Below are 22,221 nucleotides of genomic sequence, written 5' to 3' on the forward strand. Positions count from 1 at the left end.
CTTTAGGAGGCGCCAGAAGTGCATGCTACTGGATTACCATTTGCTGACTGTGTCGGCGTCCCTTGGTTTTATAACATTTGCCCAGTTTGACTCAAAGGGGTCTTATTTATTATCCTGTATTTTTCAGATGTGTCTCATCTCATTAAGATGATGGAGCTCTGTGAGTCCACCTGAACCTGAGAGAATGCTCCTGTGACAGGAAGTTAGAGGCACCTTGTCCTTCCCAGGACTTAAGGGACCTCAACATCTTATTCGCATGTAATAGTAAATGGATTCCACTCTGGAGCCTTCATTCTCAAATACAGAGCTTTAACTTTTATAATATGGTCCTCTCATCCCTAACTTTTTTGCCTTTCATTGCTCTGGCCTTAACGCCTCCATCCACTCAACCTAACAGTTGCATTTATTGTTAGGTCTTTGATTATTGTTTAATTGTTAGATGATCTCTCACCACCTTTTGTCTCCTAAACTCATTGAGCTTGTATGTCTGTGGCATTTGAGAAGTCTTTTTCCTCCAGATGTTACCCTGCCTGACTGCTTTGACCTAATAACAGAATGAGAAATAACAGCTACCATTTTGAGAGCCATCTGTATTTATAACCTGTGCTGGATATTTTAGAACTGTTACCTCTGGTTCTAACAGCAGCTCTGAAGGATAGTTGATTCCTAATGTGATTTTACAAAAAAGGAAACCGAGACAGAGCAAGGTTAAATCATCTTGCTCAAGGTTCCTCAGCTAGACTTGAGATTCAAATACAAGGTTATGTGACTTTAGTTGTGGTACCCTTTAAATACCCTTCTGGGATCACTTTCCATGCTTACAGTCAGATATACACTACCAATGTTTTTTACTTAACATATAACCAATGTTTTTGGTATTTGGTGCTAAGTAAATTGGTTTTTTCTTAAAACAACAAAAATCTGCAGGAGATGTTCTACAATGACCCAGTTCTGTCTGTTTTGACAAGAACTCTGATTCTTAGAGCAGTGCATCGATGTTGGATGCACATTGAAATCACAAGTTTTTGAAACTACTGCTGCCTAAGTCCACTTCCAGAAATCGATTTAATTGGTCTTGGATGAGACAGCCTGAGCACTGGGGGTTTAAAAATCCCTCTAGGTGAATGGAGTGTGTGGCCAAGTTTGATAACCACTGACCAAGAGAAACGTTTCTGGACTAGGGATAAACCAGAGTTACCTGGCATGTTAGATGTGACCCTTAGTTGAAACCATTAATTTTAGATAGAGGGCACAAGGCAATAATGTTAGTTTCTCTGTTCATCTATCAGATTCCTCTCTGTAATCTGCCTCTTGGCAGAGGACCTGTACGTTTACTCTTTCAGGCCATGTTTTGCCCTTTATTAGGGCCCTCGTTAGCTCACCTTGAACTAGAAAAGACTAAATGTTGAGACTTTAGGCGAGCTTGCCAAATACAAGCCAAATTTCTGGGCTTATTAAAAGTTCAAAAATCTGAACCCTGAAGTTTTCTTGATTTTTGAAACCTGTTTGGTCTGGAGTAAGTTAAGAGGAAAAAAAAAATCTGTTTAGGGAAAAGTTGAAAAGGTGCATGTCATCATCTTCCTAGCCAGAATGCAGATTAAATACCATCTCTGTCCTAACTTTCTAGGAAACCTTACCTTCATTTCACAACTTAGGAATGCCTATGATGCCTGAGTGTCTTTGAAAAAAATATTTCTGGTTCTTCCTTAGGATTCAGGTTTCCCTGATTGAAAACAACCCTGGCTTTGAATTTGATACAGGTTTGGAACTTTTCAGTTTGTAAGTTTTTAAGACCCTGTTAAGTGTTTTGTTTATTACTTCAAAGATGATCAAGAAACTTCTTGAAAGAGCAAATTCTACTTAATGACATGAGACCTCCATGAAGGAACTTATTAGATACACCCTGATTCTCCACTGCCCTAACACGCGATACTGAGTTGCTAATGCCCACATTCAGCACCAGAGGAAATGCATGCATCACATGACATCGCCTCATTAAAGCTGTCAGCATAACTTTACCAAACAAGTTATATAACAACCATGAAGCCATTGGTACAGGATAATATTCAGAATGTGACATGTAAAAATTGCAATGAGTAAAATATATTTTGTGTGTTGTTGAACAAAAGAAAATTGAAAGAAAGCAGTCCAAGGGCCTAGAAGCAAGTGATTATCTCCAATACCTGTGAGTAAGGCTATGTTAGCTGCCACTGGCAGATTGTAGGACAGCCCTTGAATCCATTCCTAGGGTTGTTCTGAGCTTCTTGGGAAATGGCCCCAACTGGGTTTTTGGAGTGAACCTGGTTCAATACAGATTGCCTCAGGATGTTCACTAAAAGTTTAGGCTTGCTCTGGACTCCCAGAAAACATTGGAAGAATCGGGTTGTTACACAGGTGGTTTCATTTTAAGGATGAAAGGAATAGGTTTGGGGAAGTAAATCACTGAGTTGAAGCTTCAGAGATGTCCTTCCACGTGAACCAGGAACTCTTCAGGATCCAGGAATCAGTTTATTTGCCTTGAGGTCTTCTGGATTGAAGCAAAGAGAGGGGAAAGGTAGGCCTGTAGGTGAATGACTTGGTGGCCAGTAGAAGTCCTGTTACCTGTACCAGAGGTTGGTCAGCAATCAAAAGCTGGCTTAAAATATTTCTGGAGATGTCTGCTGACGTCTGTAGGGGTGAATTGTTTTCAAGAATTTGCATTAAAATACTTCAGAGAGAAATAAAATATGGGATAGATAAAGCAAATGTGTCAAAAATTTTTATAACTGTTTAACCTAGTTTGAGTATATGGAAATACATTGTTTTATCTCCTTTTGCGTATGTTAAAAATACTCTTACTACATTTTTACGTAAGTTAAAATAGGGAACCATAAAAATGATAACTATATATTTTAACATTTCTCTGTGTGTCCTCATGTATATTTCGATGTAGGACCAAGCCCATTCATTGAGTGTAGATCCTCTGAAGCTCCAGGTTGTCTCCTTTGCATAAAATGTTCTCACATGTTGCAAGTTCAGCTTCCTTTTTCAGTCCTTTACAATGAAATGAGAACTTAATAACTCTTATGATGCAAGAGTACGAAATTTCTCTTTATAATTTTTCCAAATCTTTACAGCTGTCTTACCTTCAGCTAAGTCAGTGCCATTTTATTCTAGAAGCTTATCTCTATGGAGTCTCCAACTCATTCAACTTGGTTTTCCTAGAAATAGAAACCCTCTTTTCATCCTTATATCTCATTGGTTTATTTGTTATTTAATTAGATGACGTAATTGCAAGTGCATTTGTTCCAGTGAGGAACAGACGAGTTTTGTTAAGCATGCAAACTGTGTTTTCCACAGGAAGTCGAGTCCCTTCCAGTATACCTGCTATGCTCACTAAGTAGAGATCAGTTAAGAGGCCTTCAGCTTTAGTTTTTTTTCTGGGCATCTTTTGCTCTAGGTAGTACAACCCCCGAGTTGCTCACTGGACTGGGTACTTCCTTGAGTTTTAGTGGTGTGAACATAATGCTTTAACTACCAAGATTCTAGAATTTTATTAAACCCCAGAACCATATGTCCTCCTTATGAGTAAGCTTTGCAGTGTTTATCTTCAGTTACTTAGAGTTCTGCCTTTGCTACTTGCTAGATTTACACATAAGAGGTGTATAGTAAGTTTATTAGATACAATTTTATTTTGCGTTATGATTATCAGCATTTGTAGAGCATTGTGCTGCCTCCTACATTATATCATTAAATCCTGTCCACATCACTTTCACTAAATATTCCTATTTTACAGACAAGAAAATAAAGGTATAGTAAAATAACTCAATGTTGCACAGCCAGAAAGTGGCAAAACTAGGATTACTAATTCATCTCCCTACTTTCATTCCTCTCCTACTACACTAAATTCTCCACCAAGTAGAAAGCAATGTTTATTTTTTAAACTTTATTTTAAAAGTGTTAGATTTACAGAAAAATTTTGAAGATAGTACAGAGAGTTCCCTATAATCTATACCCAGTTTCCCATATTATTATTATTCTGAGACAGGGTCTCGCTCTGTCACCCAGGCTGGAGTGCAGTGGTGTATCTCAGCTCACTGCAGCCTCGACCTCCCAGGCTTAAGCAATCCTCCCACCTCAGCCCCCTAGGAGCTGGGACTACAGGCACACACTACCAAGCCTGATTAGTTTTTTTGTATTTGTTGTTGAGTAGGGATTTTGCCGTGTTGCCCAGGCTGGTCTTGAACTCCTGGCCTCAAATGACCTCCCACCTCTGTCTCCCAGAGTGCTGGGATTACAGGAGTGAGTGACCCAGCCAAGTTTCCCCTGTTATTAACATCTTAAATTAGTATAGTACATTCATTGCAATTAATGAAGCAATATTGATACATTATTATTAACTAAAATCCATACTTTATTCATATTTTCTTAGTTTTTACCTAATGTCCTTCTTCTGTTCCATCCAGGCTACATTACATTTAGTTGTCATGTCATCTTAGGCTCCTCTTAGCTGGGACAGTTTCTCTGACTTTCCTTGTTTTTGATGACAATTTTTAGGAGACTAGTCAGATATAGACTGTCTAATAATTGTAATTTGTCTGATGTTTATCTCTTGATTAGAACTGGGGTTATGGGTTTGGAGAAGGAAAAGGTAAAGTGACATTTTCATCATGGCATATCAAGAGGTACCTGCTATCAACATGAGTTGTCACTGTCAATGTTGAACTTGATCACCTGGCCATGGCAGTGTTCGTCACGTTTCTTCAACATAAAGTTATTCCTTTTCCTTTCCACACAGACTCTTTGGAAGGAAGTCACTATGCACAGGCTTCACTTAAGGAATGGGGAGTTAGGCTTCACCTCCTTGAGGGCAGAGTATGTCCATACCTTATTTGGAATTCTTCCGTATGGGAAATTTGTCTGTTCTTCCCTATGTATTAAATTACTCAGCCACTTATTTATATAAATGTAGAACAGTGTTTTTAACACATATAGTCAAATTTCATATTCCCCTGCCCAGAATCCCACAGTGGCTTCACACCACATTCAGAATGAAATGGAAACTCCTCTCCATGGCTTAGAGGCCCTGTATGGTCTAGACCAAGCTTGTCCAACCCATGGCCTGTGGGCTGCGTGCAGCCCAGGATGGCTTTGAATGTGGCCCAACAAAAATCCGTACATTTTCTTAAAACATTATGGGAATTTTTTGTGATTTTTTTTTTCTTTTTTTTTTTTTTTTAGCTCATCAGCTATCATTAGTTTTTGTGTGTGTGACCCAAGACACAGTTCTTCTTCCAGTGTGACCCAGGGAAGCCAAAAGATGGGATATCCCTGGTCTAGACCCTTCATCTCATAGTGCCTCACTCTCACCAGAGCTTCCCCACTCCGTCAGCACTGACCTGAACACCCCAAGCCCGAGCAGCTGTAGGGCCTTGCGTTTGCCCTTCTTTCTGCCCAGCAGGCCCTTCCTTCAGACCTTCACCTGGTTGGTTTCCTCATTTCATTGAGTTTCTGAGAGCCCTTTCATCACCACCTCATTTAAAAAGAATTTTCTGTCCCGGTTCACTGTTTCCTTACCCTGCATTTCTTTATTGCATTATCCCTACTGATGTTTATATTTATTTTTTGGGTTTCTTATTTTTCTGCCAGTGTAATCCGAGCTCCATGGGGGTGGGGCTATTCACCAGAACATCCCTAACTGGTAGAGCAGTGCCTGGCACATAGTAGGAGCTCAGGAAGTATCTGTTGAATAAATGTATGAACTACTTATTTTTTTGAAGAAATCATCTTCATGTCTCTCTGGCCAAAGTGTCCTATGTCTTTATGAACTGGATGAACAAAGTGTCCTATGTTGTTATGAAATAATTCCCGTCTTTTTCCCTTCAGTGTCCTGAAGGCATTTTAGAAAGAGAGGCTTGGCTTTTTTTTTTTTTCTTCTTCTTCTTCATGAGAACTATGGTGTTTAAGATTGTAAATAAAGTCTGAGTGCAGTAACTCACACCTGTAACCCCAGCACTCGGGAAGGCTGAGGTGAGCAGATCACTTGAGGTCAGAAGTTCGGGACCAACCTGGCCAACATGGTGAAACCCTGTCCCTACTTAAAATACAAAAATTAGCCAGGCATGGTGGCACGTGCCAGTAATCCCAGCTACTCGGGAGGCTGAGGCGGGAAAAACACTTGAACCCAGGAGGCAGAGGCTGCAGTGAACCGAGATCATGCCACCGCACTCCAGCTTGGGCGACACAGTGAGATTCTGTCTCAAAAAAAAAAAAAAAAAAAAAATTGTATATAGATAAAAGTGCTAAGTTTCTGTTATTTGATGTATACTTGACTGTATTTAAAGTTTGATTGAGTGAGATATGCCATCACTGGACACTCACCACTGAGGAGTCCAACCTGCTATGTGCAGGTGGAGGTGCACAACAATGCCGGGACACCAGCTGCCCCTGGGGGAACTGCTGCCTCAGGATTGGAACCTTCCTCCACCCCTACTTCCTTATATTTGCATTACAATGCTTCTGGGAGCCAACCAGTCTTACCTGATTAGGTATCTCTATTGATAATGACCTGATTCCTGTATTAACCTACTCTGTGGAAGATCCCTTGGCTTTGCAGTCACTCAAAACCAGAAAGGTTCTCTAGATACTTCCAGAGAAATGCCACAGGGCTTCTTTTCGTCGTCATATGAAGCAAATTTCTTTCGGAACTTACCTCCATCATTTTCCCTAGTCTCACTCTATTAAGAACTGTTACTTTTAGCTCCAGTTTTCAGGAATTGCAAACCTGTTCTTCACAGCCAGCCTCAGTCTCAAGCAAGCTATTTTTCTGAAACTCAACTCAGGCTTTCACAAGACTGACTACAATATAGAAAATTTACTCAGTAGGCTGCCAGTCCATGCTTCTCTGGAGGAAGAAAACTCATCTTGGTTTTTTTGGGGTTTTTTTTTTCTTTTAAAAAGAAAAATACTTGGTAATTTGGTAAAAAGCCTCCTACCCAGATTTGCTATGCTGTTTTGCCCTTGTTTATTTAGAAGATGCCACTTGGAAAGATTTACTGAATCTTCAAGCTCTAGACAGGAGACAAGGTCTTCATGGTAGAACATGTTTCAGGCAGAGCCAAGAGTATACAAAGTGAAGCAGGGTCATCATGGAGCCCTCGGTGAGAGCTGCATTTCTGGTTAATCAACAAAAGGGAGCCACCACCTAGTCATCCCTTTTCCCTGTTCATGTTCATTGGCTACCATATTATTTCCCCCGCTCCCCCAGATGGAGTCTTGCTCTGTCACTCAGGCTGGAGTGCGGTGGCACAATCTCAGCTCACTGCAACCACCACCTCCCGGGTTCAGGTAATTCTCCTGCCTCAGCCTCCCAAGTAGCTGAGATTACAGGTGCCCGCCACCACACCCGGCTAATTTTTGTATTTTTAGTAGAGATGAGGTTTCGCCATGTTGGCCAGGCCAATCTTGAACTCCTGACCTCGTGATCCTCCTGCCTCAGCTTCCCAAAGTGCTGGATTACAAGCATGAGCCACTGCGCCCGGCCTGGCTACCATATTATTAAAGGAGTTAACGAGGGTCCGAAATATCAATGGATATGCACATCACAACCACATAATTTCTCCACAAAAGATATACAGATGGCCAGTAAGCACATGAAAGTATGCTCAACATACTAGTCATTGGGGAAATACAAATTGCCTTACAATGAGATACCACTTCACACCCATTAGGATGATGTGGAAAAAATAGAACCTTGATACATTGCTGGAAGGAATGTAAAATAATGCAGCCACTTTGGAAAACAGTTGGGCAGTTTCTCAAAAGGCAGTTACCATATGACCCAGTAATTCCATTCCTAGGTACATACCCAAGAGAAATAATAACATATCTCAACATACATGCTCAAAGCAGCACTATTCAAAACAGCTGAAAGGTGCTAACAACCCAAACGTTCATCAGCTGATGGATGGGTAAACAAAATGTGGTATATCCATATAATGGAATATTATTCAGCTATAAAAGGGAATGAAGTACTGATAATGTGCTACAACATGGGTGAACCTTAAAAACATTTTGCTAAGTGAAGGAAGATAGACGTAAAATGTCAATATTGTATGACTCCATTTATATGAAATATCCAGGATAGGCAAATCCATAGAGACGGATAATGGAGGTCAGGGCGAGGGAAGAGGGATGAGGAGTGACTACTTGTGGGTATGCTGTTTCTTTTTGGGGTGGTGAAAATATTCTGGAATTAGATAGTGGAGATGGCTTCACAACCTCATAAATGCATTAAAAACTACCGAATTGGGCCAAGCGTGGTGGCTCACACCTGTAATCCCAGGGCTTTGGGAGGCCGAGGTGGGTGGATTATTTGAGGTCAGGAGTTTGAGACCAGCCTGGCCAATGTGGTGAAACGCTGTCTCTACTAAAAATCCAAAAAAATCAGCTGAGCATGGTGGTGCACACGTGTAGTCCCAGCTACTCAGGAGGCTGAGGCAGGAGAATTGCTTGAACTTGGGAGGCAGAGGTTGCAGTGAACTAAGATCACACCATTTCACTCCAGCCTGGTGACAGAGTGAAACTGCCTCAAAGAAAAAAGTTACTGAATTATATGCCTTTAAAAAGTGGATTTTATGGTAGGAAAATTATATATTAATTTTTTAAAAACTCACTATTTGGAACTTGAAACCCACTAGGATGGTTAAAAGAAAAAAGTAGTAAGAAAAATAAAATAAAAATAAGTAAATAAAACAACAGGTGTTGGTGAGGATGTAGAGAAATTGGAAATCTCATTTATTATTAATGCAATTGTAAAATGGTACAGCCACTTTGGAAAGCAGTTTGGGAGTTCCTCAGATGTTAATTACGATTATCATATATTTCAGCAATTTTACTCCTAGATGTTTACCCAAGATAAATGAAAGTAGACAAATACTTGTGAATGAAAGTTCATAGCAGCTTCATTTGTAATAACCAAAAGCTGGAAACAATAGAATACTACACAGCAATAAAAAAGAAGGAACTGCTAGGCCAGGCACGGTGGCGTGTGCCTTTAGTCCCAACTACTCAGAGGCCAAGGTGAGAGCCCAGGAGTTCTTGACTGCAGTGAGCTGTGATCATGCCACTACATCCTGTATACCAGCCTGGGTGACAGAGCAAGATCTTATCTCAAAAAAAAAAAAAAAAAGGAACTACTAGTTCATGGAAAAACATGAATTAACCCCAAAAACATTATGCTAAGTGGAAGCCAGAAACCAAAGACTTTGTGTTTATATGAAGTTTCTAGAAAAGGCAGAACTATAGACAGAAAGCAGATGCATGGCTGCCTGAGGTTGGGGGTGGGAGTGGCAACTGGTGACAAACTTGCATGAGGAAATTTTTTGCGGTGATGGAAAATATTCTAAAACTGGACTGTGATGATTGGTTGCACAACTGTTTACATTTACTAAGACTCATTGAATTGTGCACTTAAAACGGGTGGATTTATGATATGTAAATTATATGTCAAAAATCTGTTTTTTAAAAATCAGTCAGTCTAGAACTCTGGGTATATTTGGATCAGAAAAAAAAACTTTCTCCCCACTTCCCCACTTTAGACTCGTCCTCCCACTGACTTGAGCTTTAACTTTGATGCCAACAAACAACAAAGACAGCTTATTGCAGAACTGGAAAACAAAAACAGGTAAGAGCGCAGAGGCTGAGCCCACTTCCAAAGTCCAGGATTATCTGATTATCATTTTCCTTGGATGGCTTTTGACCGCCCAGGAAGACCTTGCCATGGTGAACCTAGGCTAACCGAAGTCCAGGGAATGCCCTGGGCACTGATTTGTGTCTGTCTACTCTGGTAGTCCACAGCTCTGCTCACCTGCCCTCGGGGGATTCCTTTTAGCAGGGCCTTCTCCCACCCATCCGTGTGACCCCCTCTCACAATTGCATTTTTCACTCTGCTTCCCAGCAGCATTTTGCTGTATCTAGTCATCTTGTCCTGACCCATTATGCTATGTAGGACTGTCTGGTCTCTCCTTAAAAAAAAAGAAAAACCATTTAAAGGCACAGAGAGCAGACAGCACACCATTATGTACTGAAAGGTAGAAGCCAGGTCGAGGAGACCTGACCTAAGGTAACAGGCGTAGGTAGAGGCAACACAGCTGTCCACTGGGGCATCGGGGACAGGGGGAAGGAAGGGGCAGGTAAGGATTAAGGGAAGTCAGCACAGGACCTGCATTAGGAGATTGCAAGGAGTTCCCTTTTCCTCCTCCCTGAGTGGAACAGAGTAAATAAAGTATTCTGGCTGTAATTTTCCTTTCATGGAGATTTTTCAGGTCCTTGAGAAGAGTATTTTTATGACTTTTTCCACCACAAAGGATTGCTTTGTTGAGGAAATGTCAGGTGAAGCAGTATTGAGAAGGTGTCCATTTCACCTCTTGGCCATTTGGAAGCAATCAGAACAAGATTGGTAGAGGAGGCGCTGCTAGAGTTGAACACTTGTAATAGGGAAAGAGGGAGCGTGAGTGAGAAGCACTGTGCAGCCCCTTTCCATTCACACGTCCTCTCCAGAGAGATCCTGCAGGAGATTCAGCGTCTCCGCCTGGAACACGAGCAGGCCTCCCAGCCCACCCCTGAGAAGGCACAGCAGAACCCCACGCTGCTGGCAGAGCTGCGGCTGCTGAGGTGAGTAGGGACACTCTACCACTTCCCACATGTAATCTGCTATGGATGGAACTTGTCTGAGGAAACCAAAGGAGTGGGGAAGAATCTGTTGTTCAGTATAAACAATCCTGTGAGAGCAAACCACTGCAGAGTTCACCCATTCTGTTACTGCTTCAGATGTCTGGGTTCCATTAGAAATCACTCTACGAATGTCAGCCATTATCACAGAACTTAGTAAATACCAGTCTCCCAGCTCCGGAACCAGCGGGGCACTGTTTATACTTCTGTGATTGCTTTAAGAAGACCACTGTGCTGCAGTCCCTCTTCTTATCTTGCTAATTTGTCTGACTTTGGAGACAGTTGGCGGGAAGAATGCTTTGCTTTTCCTGTGAGTATATTTTCCTGGCTCTTTACAGTCAGTGCAGGGCTCTGCCAAAGGAGAAGGATGCTTCCTGTGCACGTCTCTGAGACATGAAACCCTTGCACCATGGCTTCTAAATGAAGTGTCTCAAGAATCAGGAAACTAAGGACATAGAATGAGAATGGGATTAGAGAGCAGTGTTACCACCATGTGTGACGCTGTTTTGGAGGGAATGGGGAAGTCTTCACAGAAATGATCTGATTATTAGGGTCTTATTGCCTATGAGCCTTAGGGGAAGGGGTGTGTGTGTGTGTGTGTGTGTGTGTGTGTGTGTGCACGCACATGCGTACACACTCTTCTGTAAGTTAAGATATTATGGAAACTACATTTAGTGACTTGATTCTCACCAGATCTCTAGATTTTCAAATAGTGGGTTCTTTCTGTTTAGGTTGATTTTTAATTTGCTATTATCTGGGATTCTGTGTAGCCTCTTGTTTCTTTTCCCAGAGAATGGAGATTATTGTTTTCTGTAGATAGTTTAGATTTAGATCATCAATAAAAGTTGTCATAGTAGAGTCATAAAGAATTTAAACTGGTGCAGGTGAAAAAAATCATTAGATGTATAGAGATTTTCATTCTCCTAAAAATTTATTTTAGTTTCTTCATGTAGTTAGGCTGAGATTTGGGTGGCTCTGTGGTTCACTGCTGCACGTCTGGGGTGTTAGTACAGCTGGTGTCGTACTAGGGAGGATGGGAGCACAAATGTTGCTGACTTGGGCAGACTGTAAGTCTAGGCTGTTGGCATAAGATGCACCTGTTGTCTAGTGCCTGATTTTATATCTAGAAAAGCAAAAAGGCCTGTCATCCTGAGTCTAACTGTTGCTGAAACTGGGATTGCTGAAAATGCTCAGTTAAGCTGGAAGGATCTAAAAATTATCTTAGATGTCGTAGCAGGGCTAAGTCCAGGAATGTCACATAGGATAGCAAGAAGCAGGAATGTAATCTGAGACCAACGAGCATCTGAAGGTGGAGAAATCAGAAAGTTTTTAACCTCAAAAGGAGTTCCTATATCACTGAAGAAAGGAGGGACTATTTTAAAGTGTGCTGGGACAGTTGTTTATGCCTATGTACAAAACATGTTGGTCTTCTACCCCACACTAATTACAAAAACCGACACCAGATGGATTCGACATGAATACAGAACTTTAAAACTTCTAAAAGACTCGGGAGGCTGAGGCAGGAGAATTGCTTGAACCTGGGAGGCTGAGGTTGTGGTGAGCTGAGATTGCGCCATTGCACTCCAGCCTGGGCAACAAGAGCGAAACTCTGTCTCAAAAAAAAAAAAAAAACTTTCTAGAAGAAAAGTAGGAGAATGTCTTCAGGATTTTGGAATAGAAAGTAATATCTTAGAATTACCATGAAAGAAGAAGTTGGTAAATCCACTTATATTAATATTAAGAACTTTTGCTTATCAAAAGACACATAAAGGGCTGGATTCGCTTGTAGGTATCTGACATCCGTCTGCTTTTGATCAGTGTGTATGAGGCCTGGGACTGCCAGTACCCAGTTAGTATAATAAAACAAGGTGGACAACTTCACCCATAGGGTGAGTGGCTATGAGCCTTGCACCAGGGTTGCCTTTTCTTCCTTTATTATTATTTTTAATGGTATGTTGCTTACAATAAAATGTATGACAAATGTGCGTGTGACAAACGTTTATGAAGCATAATAGTCAAATGAATACTTATGAACCCACATCCTATTTGAGAACTCCTATATGACTAAAACAATGTCATCCATAGAAGTACCTCTCCCTTACCCCATTTCCTTGCCTTCACCTTCCCCACTGGGTGAACCCCTATCCAGAATTTGGTTTATCATTACCTTGTGTTTAAAACAGTATTATCGCATTATCACTATCCTATGTAATAAACTGTTTAGTTTTGCCTTTTGTTTTCTGATCTTAATAGAAATATTGTACTAATATGGTGGGGATAGTCCCAGAGGACTTCCCTGTATACCCCCTACCCCTACCATATTAGCCTTTAGGATCATTCCATGTGGTTGGATGTAGCTGTAGCTCATTCATTTTCACCCTATACCATAATTGTTTGGTCACACACAGTACAGATAAAGAATATAACATCCAGGCTCAGGAGTTCAGGGAAGGAAATCTTCCTAGAACATTGAATGAGTAGGTCCTTCTTCTGGAGAGTCTACTGTACTGGAAGTTTAGGGAGTATGAAGACTAGAAGACAATGAGTCCTTCCTAAAAACTTATAATCTGATTTGGGAACAAAACAGAAAATAATTTGGTAGTCAGTTAAATAGTATTGTGCAATGTCAATAAACAGTATGGATAAGAAATCTGTGCAGAGAAATATATATATATAATATAAAGTATATATACACGAGATATTTTACATATATAATACCTATATAATATAGGTATTATATCTATATTCATTCTCTACCACCTTTGTGTGTCTAATTTTCCTCTGGAAGCATTCGGACCCATGGAGGTGGTAGAAGTTGAGCTAGACCATGAAAAGTAGATAATGATTTGGATGGAGTGTAGGACAAAACATTTCAGATTGGAAGTGTGCTTGGGGTTCAGTATGATTCCCCCAAATAATTATGGCACATTTCAGAAAAGGGAAAGAGTCTTGGAACTAAAAATTTCTTTTCAATCATGCATTACATCAATCTTTTTTTTTTTTTTTTGAGACGGAGTCTCGCTCTGTCGCCCAGGCTGGAGTGCAGTGGCGCGATCTCGGCTCACTGCAAGCTCCGCCTCCCGGGTTCACGCCATTCTCCTGCCTCAGCCTCCCGAGTAGCTGGGACTACAGGCGCCCACAACCGCGCCCGGCTAATTTTTTGTATTTTTAGTAGAGACAGGGTTTCACCGTGGTCTCGATCTCCTGACCTTGTGATCCGCCCGCCTCGGCCTCCCAAAGTGCTGGGATTACAGGCGTGAGCCACCGCGCCCGGCCATTACATCAATCTTTAGAGTGCCAGTGATAGGAGATACAATTTGCCAGGCAATTGAGATCAGATTCTAGAAAGTCTTAATTGTTAGGTCATTGGAAACCCTTGGAGAGTTCCAAATCATGATTTTGGTAAGTTCGGTAGATGTTAATTAGGCGATACTGGATGCCTGATATTTTCTTCATCCTTCAATACATGCAGAGATGAGTAAGGCCCATCCCTGACCTCAAGGATTTTGCATCATGGTAGGAATGGCACTGAGTAAAGTAAATTAAGTACCACCGAGGAGCACTAATTACTGTAGTGCTTAATCAAGCAGTCCCTGCTGCAGTGATCAGGAGCAGCTTCCTGACAGTGATGTTGGGTCAGACATTAAGGAATGAATAAGATTTGGAAGGTGAGTTATGTAATTATGGAGCCCACTTAGGAAAAGTGAACCATAAGCTGGAGGTCCAGACAAAAAGGGCATAAAATAGGAGGTGAGGTGCTAAGGATAGGAATGTAGATGGGATCTAGAGCCGCACTCTCCAATAGAAATGCAGGCCACATATGTAATTAAAAATTTTCTAACAGTCTCATTGAAAAACCAAAAAGTAATAGGTGGCATTAATTTTAATACTATATTTTACTTAACCTGATATTTTCAAAATATTATCCTTTCAACGTGTAATGAGTATTAAAACATGATCAAGATAGTTTGCTTTTTTCTGCACTAAGTCTTTACAATTGCTGAGCATCTCAATTCAGACTAGCTGTGTTTCAGGGGCTCAGTAGTCAGGCATGGCTAGTGGCTACTGTGATAGACAGCATAGGTCTAGATTGTGCAGGCAAGGGTCAGTGATGCTAGAAATTCTGTTGCGATCATTATGGGACGATGAACATAGCTTTGCTTTGAGCAGCAGTTTAAAGTTCATAGAACACCCTCATGTTTATTACCTTATATGATCCTCAGAATATTGTTGCTGTTACTAGTCCCCTTTTAGAGGAGAGAAAACTGAGGCTAAGTGACTTGTCTACGGTTGCATATTTGCGAAATACTGGGACTGATACTCAACTTTGAGGCTGTTGACTTCTATTCCACTGCTTTTTCCTCACCATAAAAGATGAAAGAGCCAGTTGCGGTGGCTCACACCTGTAATCCCAGCACTTTGGGAGGCTGAGGCGGGTGAATCACTTGAGGTCACGAGTTCGAGACCAGCCTTGCCAACATGGTGAAACTCCATCTCTACTAAAAATACAAAATTAGATGGGCATGGTGGTGATGCCTGTAATCCCAGCTATTTAGGAGGCCTGAGGCAGGAAAATCGCTTGAACCGGGGAGGCGAAGGTTACAGTGAGCCAAGATCGCACCATTGCACTCCAGCCTGGGCGACAGAGTGAGACTCCATCACAAAAAAAAAAAAAAAGCAGGATTAATCACACAAGGAGACTGTTTGATGTTTGAGGAAAGGAGTGCTTAGATAAAGCAAGCGAAATGGGAATAGAAAGATAGGCACATAAATTTTCCAAGAAAGAATGATCTGAATTGAGTTATTGATTGATTATGGGATATAAAGAAGAAAGTAACAAAGAGGACTGAGTTTTTCAGCCATGACACCTGGAAGGAAAAATAGCAGAGACAGAAAAGAGACAGAGACAAGAAAAAAAAGAGACAGAGACAAGAAAACCATTTAGGGAGAAAAATCTTAAGTCTGGTTTTGGACATACTGAGCTAGAGTAGATGGTGTAAAATGTATCCTCAAGGAAAAGTGACTGTTCTTGGACACAGGGAGCCATCTTGATCTGTCACCCTTCTTGAATCTGTCTAGTGTCAGAAGTACTTGCTACTGAACCCTGTTTTCTCTGAGCAGTTTAATATGGTTTATCTACTATTAATCTAAATTTGGGCTGATTTTATATATTTTTCGAAAAGCATTGACTTTCTAAAGAGTTTTTTGATCATTAATTCACTCTGGTAATATGAATAATATCTTTATATGGTCATGTAAACTTTCCAAAGCACTTTTACCTATGATTCTCAGAACAGTCCAGGAAAGCAGGCAAAACAGACATTATCACCATTTTATGAGGTATTGGAAGCTAAATGACTTGCTCAGCGTCTCATAACTGGTAAGTAGCAGGATCAGGTCTGAAATCCGTTTCACCTGGCCTTAGATCCATCTTTGAGGGTCCCTTTATCTGATGGGCTTCTCGAACTCTTGGACAGGCAAAGGAAGGATGAACTGGAGCAGAGGATGTCGGCCCTGCAAGAGAGCAGGCGGGAACTGATGGTCCAGCTAGAAGAGTTGATGAAGTTGCTGAAGGTAAGAGCCTGCGGCCCACGCTCAGTTCTTGTCATTCTCCCACCACAGCCTCAGCTGCTACCTCCCTGTGATGTCAGAATAGGATGAGGCTAAAGGCTTGACTTTAGCCTAGAATCAGTTTTCAGATAAATTTCCATAAATTTAGCCTAATTGGGTATAAAAGTCATGTAAATTAGTGCAAAGCCAGATTATTAAAAAACTTGTAACTGGAAGTAGGATAACGTGTTGAACAGTTGCTTTTATGAATACATAAGAATGTTTATAAATAGGATATTAGCTATGTACCAATGAATAATGTTTCTCAACTACTTAAAGTGGTGTTTGTTTGTTTGTTTGTTTGTTTTGAGATGGAGTCTTACTCTGTCGCCCAGGCTGGAGTTCAGTGGTGCCATCTTGGCTCACTGGAACCTCCGCCTCCCAGGTTCAAGTGATTCTCCTGCCTCAGCCTCCCGAGTAGCTGGGATTACAGATGCCCACCACCACGCCTGGCTAATTTTTTTTGTATTTTTGGTAGAGATGGAGTTTCGCCATGTTGGCCAGGCTGGTCTCAAACTCCTGACCTCAGGTGATCCACCCACTTCAGCCTCCCAAAGTGTTGGAATTGCAGGCGTGAGCCATTGCTCCTGGCCTTAAAGTTTCTGTTAAGACAAGTTTTCAAATATTCCACTTAAATACTTAACAAATATTAAGTGTCCTATTTCAATAAGTAGTACAGAGACAACCTGTATTAGGGTTCTGTAGAAAAATTGGACCAGTAGAATATATATAAAGATATCTAAGAGGGGATTTATTATGGGAATTGGCTTACAGTCATGGAGGTAAAGAAGTCTCATGTTAATGCCATCTGCATCCTGGAGACTGAGAAAGCTGGTGGTGTAATTCAGTCTGTCTCTGAAGGGCTGAGAGCCAGGGGAACTGATGGTGTGACTCCCAATCTGGGAGGTGGCTTGGGAGATGGGCGGTGTTGTGTTACTGGTTTAAGTCCCAGAGTCCAAAAGCCCAAGAACTTGGGGAGCTCACATGTCTGAGGGCATAGAAGATGATGTTCTAGCACAATAGCCCTTCCTCTGCCTTTTTCTTCTATCCAAGTCCTCAGTGGATTGGATGATGCTGCCCATGTTGGTGAAGACAGATCTTTATTCAGTCTAGTGATTCAAATGCCAATCTCTTTTGGAAACACCCTCACAGACACACCCAGAAATTATGTTTTACCAGCTAACTATCCTTTAGTCTGGTAAAGTTGACACATAAAAATAACCATCACAAAAACCAACCTAATTAAACCATTCTAGTCAGTAACTTTACTATATTAGGAGTAAGATAGCGTATTAGCTCTAGGTTTGGGATACTGGGGAACTGAATACATGCGTAATAAGTCAGGTCTATCTTGTGGTGTGATCATAGCTCACTGTAACCTTGCTTGAGCTGGGTTCTAGGGATCTGCCTGCCTCAGCCTCCTGAGTGGCTAAGACTACAGGCACACGAGGTCTGTCTATTCTTGTTGAAAGCTGTATTACAACCCCTTTACCCCTGAGCAAAGAAAGGCATGCTTGGCATTTGAATGCCCTACCCTGGACAATTTTATTGGAATTGAACAGAAATATCTACCTGGTTACTTAGCAGCAATACCAGGATACTTCCTCCGCTGAGAACCTGCTGCATTTAGTAGTATGATACCGAGTTAACAGCCAGAGAAAATCACAAAGTGTGGAGTGCCCCCAAAGCCAGATGACAGGAGTGAATTTAATATTGTGGTAAAGGGGAGTCATTGGAGGTTTTAAAAATAAGTTTAGGAAAATAGGCAGGACAAGTTAGAACAGGGAGAAACTAAAGGATAATAGGAGACTTAGTTCATCCTCCAGGCCCAAAGTGACAAGGTTCTTAACCCCAGGAGTGGTAGCCCAGGAGAATATCAGTTTAGAGACTTTTCTCCAACTTGTGCATCCTAAGTCAGTCTCTTAGTAATGAAGCTAGTGGGCATTAGCAACTTGGATAAATGTAGAATTTGTGTTTTAAACTGAATTTTGACTTGCGCAAGACAGTTACTGTTTTGTCATGAGTTGAGTTGTTGTTGTTGGTGGTGGTGGTGGTGGTTGTTGTTGTTTTCCTCCTAGCTTTGGCCGTATTTGGGTTGTTTTGCATAGATATGTTTCTACATTAACCCTGTTAGCAGGATTTTTCCTCAGAAATATTTTGTGTCTAAATGGGTCTTGTTTAAAAAAGATCTTATGTAAAAATTTGGCCCAAATCCCTATAATAGTTGTCAGATATCCAGCTAAGCAACCTAGCCCCTCACTCTAAACAGCAGGAATGTACTTAAACATACATGGCCTGTGTAACATCTGAAGCCTCATGGGACTTTAAAAGCCCGGCTGCCATGGAGTTAGTACACCTGTGGGATGGGAGATATCTAGTCAGTATCCAGTCGGGTACAGTGGCTAACGCCTGTAATACCAGCACTTTGGGAGGCCAAGGCGGATGGATCACTTGAGGCCAGGAGTTCAGCCTGGCTGACATGGCAAAACCCTGTCTCTACTAAAAATACAAAAATTAACCGGGTGTGGTGGCACGTGCCTGTGATCCCAGCTACTCAGGAGGCTGAGGCAGGAAAATCGCTTGAACCCAGAAGGCGGAGGCTGCAGTGAGCGGAGATTGCACCACTGTACTCAAGCCTGGGTCACAGAGTGAGACTCAGTCTCAAAAAAAAAAAAAAAAAAACTAGGGGATCCACTCACCTCTTCTGTGTGTCACATCTCCCTTTTTAGAAAGATGTTCTCAAATATTACCCAAGCATAGATGGGAAAGTCCCAGTGCCCCAATGTGGTTTTTGTAAAAGGCAAAAGGCGTATGTAAACTGAAGGGAAACCAGAGTGCATCTCCCCTAAGTAACCTTGTACCATCGCCTTTCAGTTGGATTGTCTTAGCGATCCCCAGAACTACTGACTCCAAGCCCCATGCATGCCACTGTGGCCTTCTAGTGTACCACTGATGCTTGTATTCAAGGGCTAAGCAGAATGAGCTAATGCCCGCAACTCTACTCCCAAACCTCGAGTTTCTTTATATTTGCAGCTGTAATCAGTAAAATAAGCAGGACACTGCTGCCCCTGTAGGATCCCCTGCCAGGTTCTTACCCATCTGACAGGCTAAGACTATTCAGACTGGGAGGAAGAATTTGCAAACACAAATCCGGGAATGTTGTCTTTCTATCCATTGGCTAGAATTCACAGTCGAAAATCTCATGCCTTTAGTGTCTAGCTTCCTAAAAGAATTACCACATAATCTTAATTTGTGTATTATATGCATACCTAAAAGTTCACACACAGGAATTACTGACTTCTATTAAAATTTCAGTGTTCTCCTACTATTAAAAATATATATTCATCAACCCATAAAAGTACCCTTTAGAATCCTAATTTTAGGCCAGGTGCAGTGGCTCACACCTGCAATCCCAGCACTTTGGAAGGCTGAGGTGGGTGGATCACTTGAGGTCAGGAGTTTGAGACCAGCCTGGCCAACATGGTGAAACCCCATCTCTACCAAAAATACAAAAATTACCCGAGCATGGTGGCATGCGCCTATAATCCCAGCAGGATTTATCCTCAGAAATACTTTGTGTCTAAATGGGTTTTGTTTAAAAAAAATCTTATGTAAAAATTTGACCCAAATCCCTATAATAGTTGTCAAATATCCAGCTAAGCAACCTAGCCCCTCACTCTAAACAGCAGGGATGTACTTAAACATACATGGCCTGTGTGACATCTGCAGCCTCATGGGGCTTTAAAAGCCTGGCTGCCATGGAGTTAGTACACCTGTGGGATGTGAGGAACACAGGAGGTAGAGGTTGCAGTGAGTCGAGATCGCACCACTACACCCCAGCCTGGGTGACAAAGCAAGACCCTGTCTCAAAAAAAAAAAAAAAAAAAGAAGAGAGAGAGAGAGAAAATCCTGATTTTAATTTAAAAGGGTTGCCTGCTTTTATTGATGTTCAGTATGCTAGCATTTAATTCTCTCATAAAATAGCTGTAAGCAGTTAGTCAAATGGACAATCAAGCCACATGGTCTGGGATACTCATAAATTAAAATACATCACACAATAATTTTCATGCCACAGGGAGTTCTTTCATTCTACTGCTTCAGGAAACTATTAGGTACTTTATCTTCTGTCTGAAATGATAATTTAAAGAAGCATACATAAGAAGTGACATCATTGTTAATTCATTCAACAAAAATATTAATCCTTTTTTGGAATAAGGCAGGGTTAAAATTAATTTTTTTGTTTATTTAATAAAAATCTGTTGAGTTCCTAAGTATCATATTAGGTATTTGGCATATCGTGGTGACTAGACCCAATCCCTGTCACCAAGGAGTACCAAGGTCCCTCCTTCTTGTTTTTTGGTTTTTGTCTGAGGTGGAGTCTCACTATGTTGCCCAGGCTGGGGTGCAGTGGCACAATCTTTGCTCACAGCAACCTCCGCCTCCCAGACTCAAGTGAGTCTCCTGCCTCCTGCTTCAGCTTCCTGAGTAGTTGGGATTGCAGGCACCCACCACCACAACTGGCTAATTTTTCCATTTTTAGTAGACAGGCTTGGCCTCCCAAAGTGCTGGGATTACAGGCACGAGCCACCCTTTATTCTTTTTAATGACGTGATGTAGACTGACACTTAGGCATTCATATTTCTGTACATATCTTTCCTTTATACCTTTTTACCTGATTAATGAGTATTAATTAATTACTAGCCTCAAAAAAGGCCAGGTGCAGTGGCTCATGCCTGTAATCCCAACACTTTGGGAGGCTGAGGCAGGTGGATCACCTGAGGTCAAGACCAGCATGGCCAACATGATGAAACCCCACCTCTACTAAAAATACAAAAATTAGCCAGATGTGGTGGTGCACGCCTATAATCCCAGGTACTCGGGAGGCTGAGGCAGGGGAATCACTTGAACCCAGGAGGCAGAGGTCATGGTGAACCAAGATAACACCATTGTACTCCAACCTGGGTGACACAGTGAGACTCCATCTCAAAAAAAAAAAAAAAAAGGAAGAAAAAAGAAACTCTTTATCAGATGAGTTCTGCAGTTTTGAATTTCAACCTCATTTGCAAATGTTTATCTAGTTTGAGTGTAAATTTTTTTTTTTTTTTTGAGATAGAGTCTCGCTCTGTCACCCAGGCTGGAGTGCAGTGGCATGATCTCGGCTCACTGCAAGCTCCGCCTCCTGGGTTCACGCCATTCTCCTGCCTCGGCCTCCCGAGTAGCTGGTACCACAGGCACCCGCCACCATGCCCGGCTAATTTTTTTTGTATTTTTAGTAGAGATGGAGTTTCACCGTGTTAGCCAGGGTGGTCTCGATCTCCTGACCTCATGATCTGCCCACCTCGGCCTCCCACAGTGCTGGGATTACAGGTGTGAGGCACCGCGCCCGGCCGAGTGTAAGTTTTTATATAAATGACTATAGTGGCTATGCCATTGCTTTGGCCACCTTGCCAGACCTCGTTCATGTGGAAGAGACTCACATGTTATTAGGTGACATAAGCAGTTCTAAGTTTACACTTTATAATTAAGGTATTATTACCCCCTTTTAAATCAACGTTGGCTCTATCCCTTGTCATCAGTCAATATTTAGTGATCCCAGCTGACTGGTTGATAACACAGAGGTTCTCAGACCTGGGATCTGACCTGCTTACTGTGTTGACAGAGCCTTAAAGGCTTTATCTGAATAAATTTTGTGAGTTTAAATTATACAACACTATCCTAAATAACACTTTGCCAAAGTCCACTCTCTCCCCAATACCAGGCCACATGGAAGGCCTATAAGTCCTGGAAGCACTGCCCTGCCCACTGTCCCCAGCCTAACCTGATATATGTCTACTGCAAATTATGATTTCTCTTCTGACAAACTTAAATTGCAATCACCAGATGTCCAAGTATGAAACATTG

General features: G+C 41.6%; 1 protein-coding gene and 1 long non-coding RNA gene across 51 annotated transcripts in view; one reads left to right on the forward strand and one right to left on the reverse strand.

Annotated features, from left to right (window-relative positions):
• The window catches only part of DTNB (dystrobrevin beta), a 302,368-nt gene that overhangs the window by 237,795 nt on the left and 42,352 nt on the right, over nt 1-22,221 (forward strand). For 47 of the 50 annotated variants that reach the window (XR_013402986.1, XR_013402987.1, XR_013402982.1 and 44 more), the window contains 3 exons: nt 9,579-9,664; nt 10,540-10,653; nt 16,188-16,284. Coding sequence is in view for 39 of the 50 variants with exons in the window: in XM_077960044.1 (XP_077816170.1) it covers nt 9,579-9,664; nt 10,540-10,653; nt 16,188-16,284 (297 nt within the window). In the remaining 11 variants the exon portion in view is untranslated. Of the gene's footprint in view, nt 1-9,578; nt 9,665-10,539; nt 10,654-16,148; nt 16,309-22,221 lie in introns of all 50 variants that reach the window. The other 3 variants (XM_077960033.1, XM_077960022.1, XM_077960020.1) reach the window with 2 other exon arrangements.
• LOC144333881 (uncharacterized) lies at nt 2,078-20,207 on the reverse strand. Its single transcript, XR_013403013.1, has 2 exons — nt 18,966-20,207; nt 2,078-4,018 (listed from the first exon to the last, which is right to left on the reverse strand). It is a non-coding gene; the product is annotated as an uncharacterized LOC144333881 (long non-coding RNA).

Source organism: Macaca mulatta, chromosome 13 (genome assembly GCF_049350105.2).
Source record: "Macaca mulatta isolate MMU2019108-1 chromosome 13, T2T-MMU8v2.0, whole genome shotgun sequence".
NCBI lineage: Eukaryota > Metazoa > Chordata > Mammalia > Primates > Cercopithecidae > Macaca > Macaca mulatta.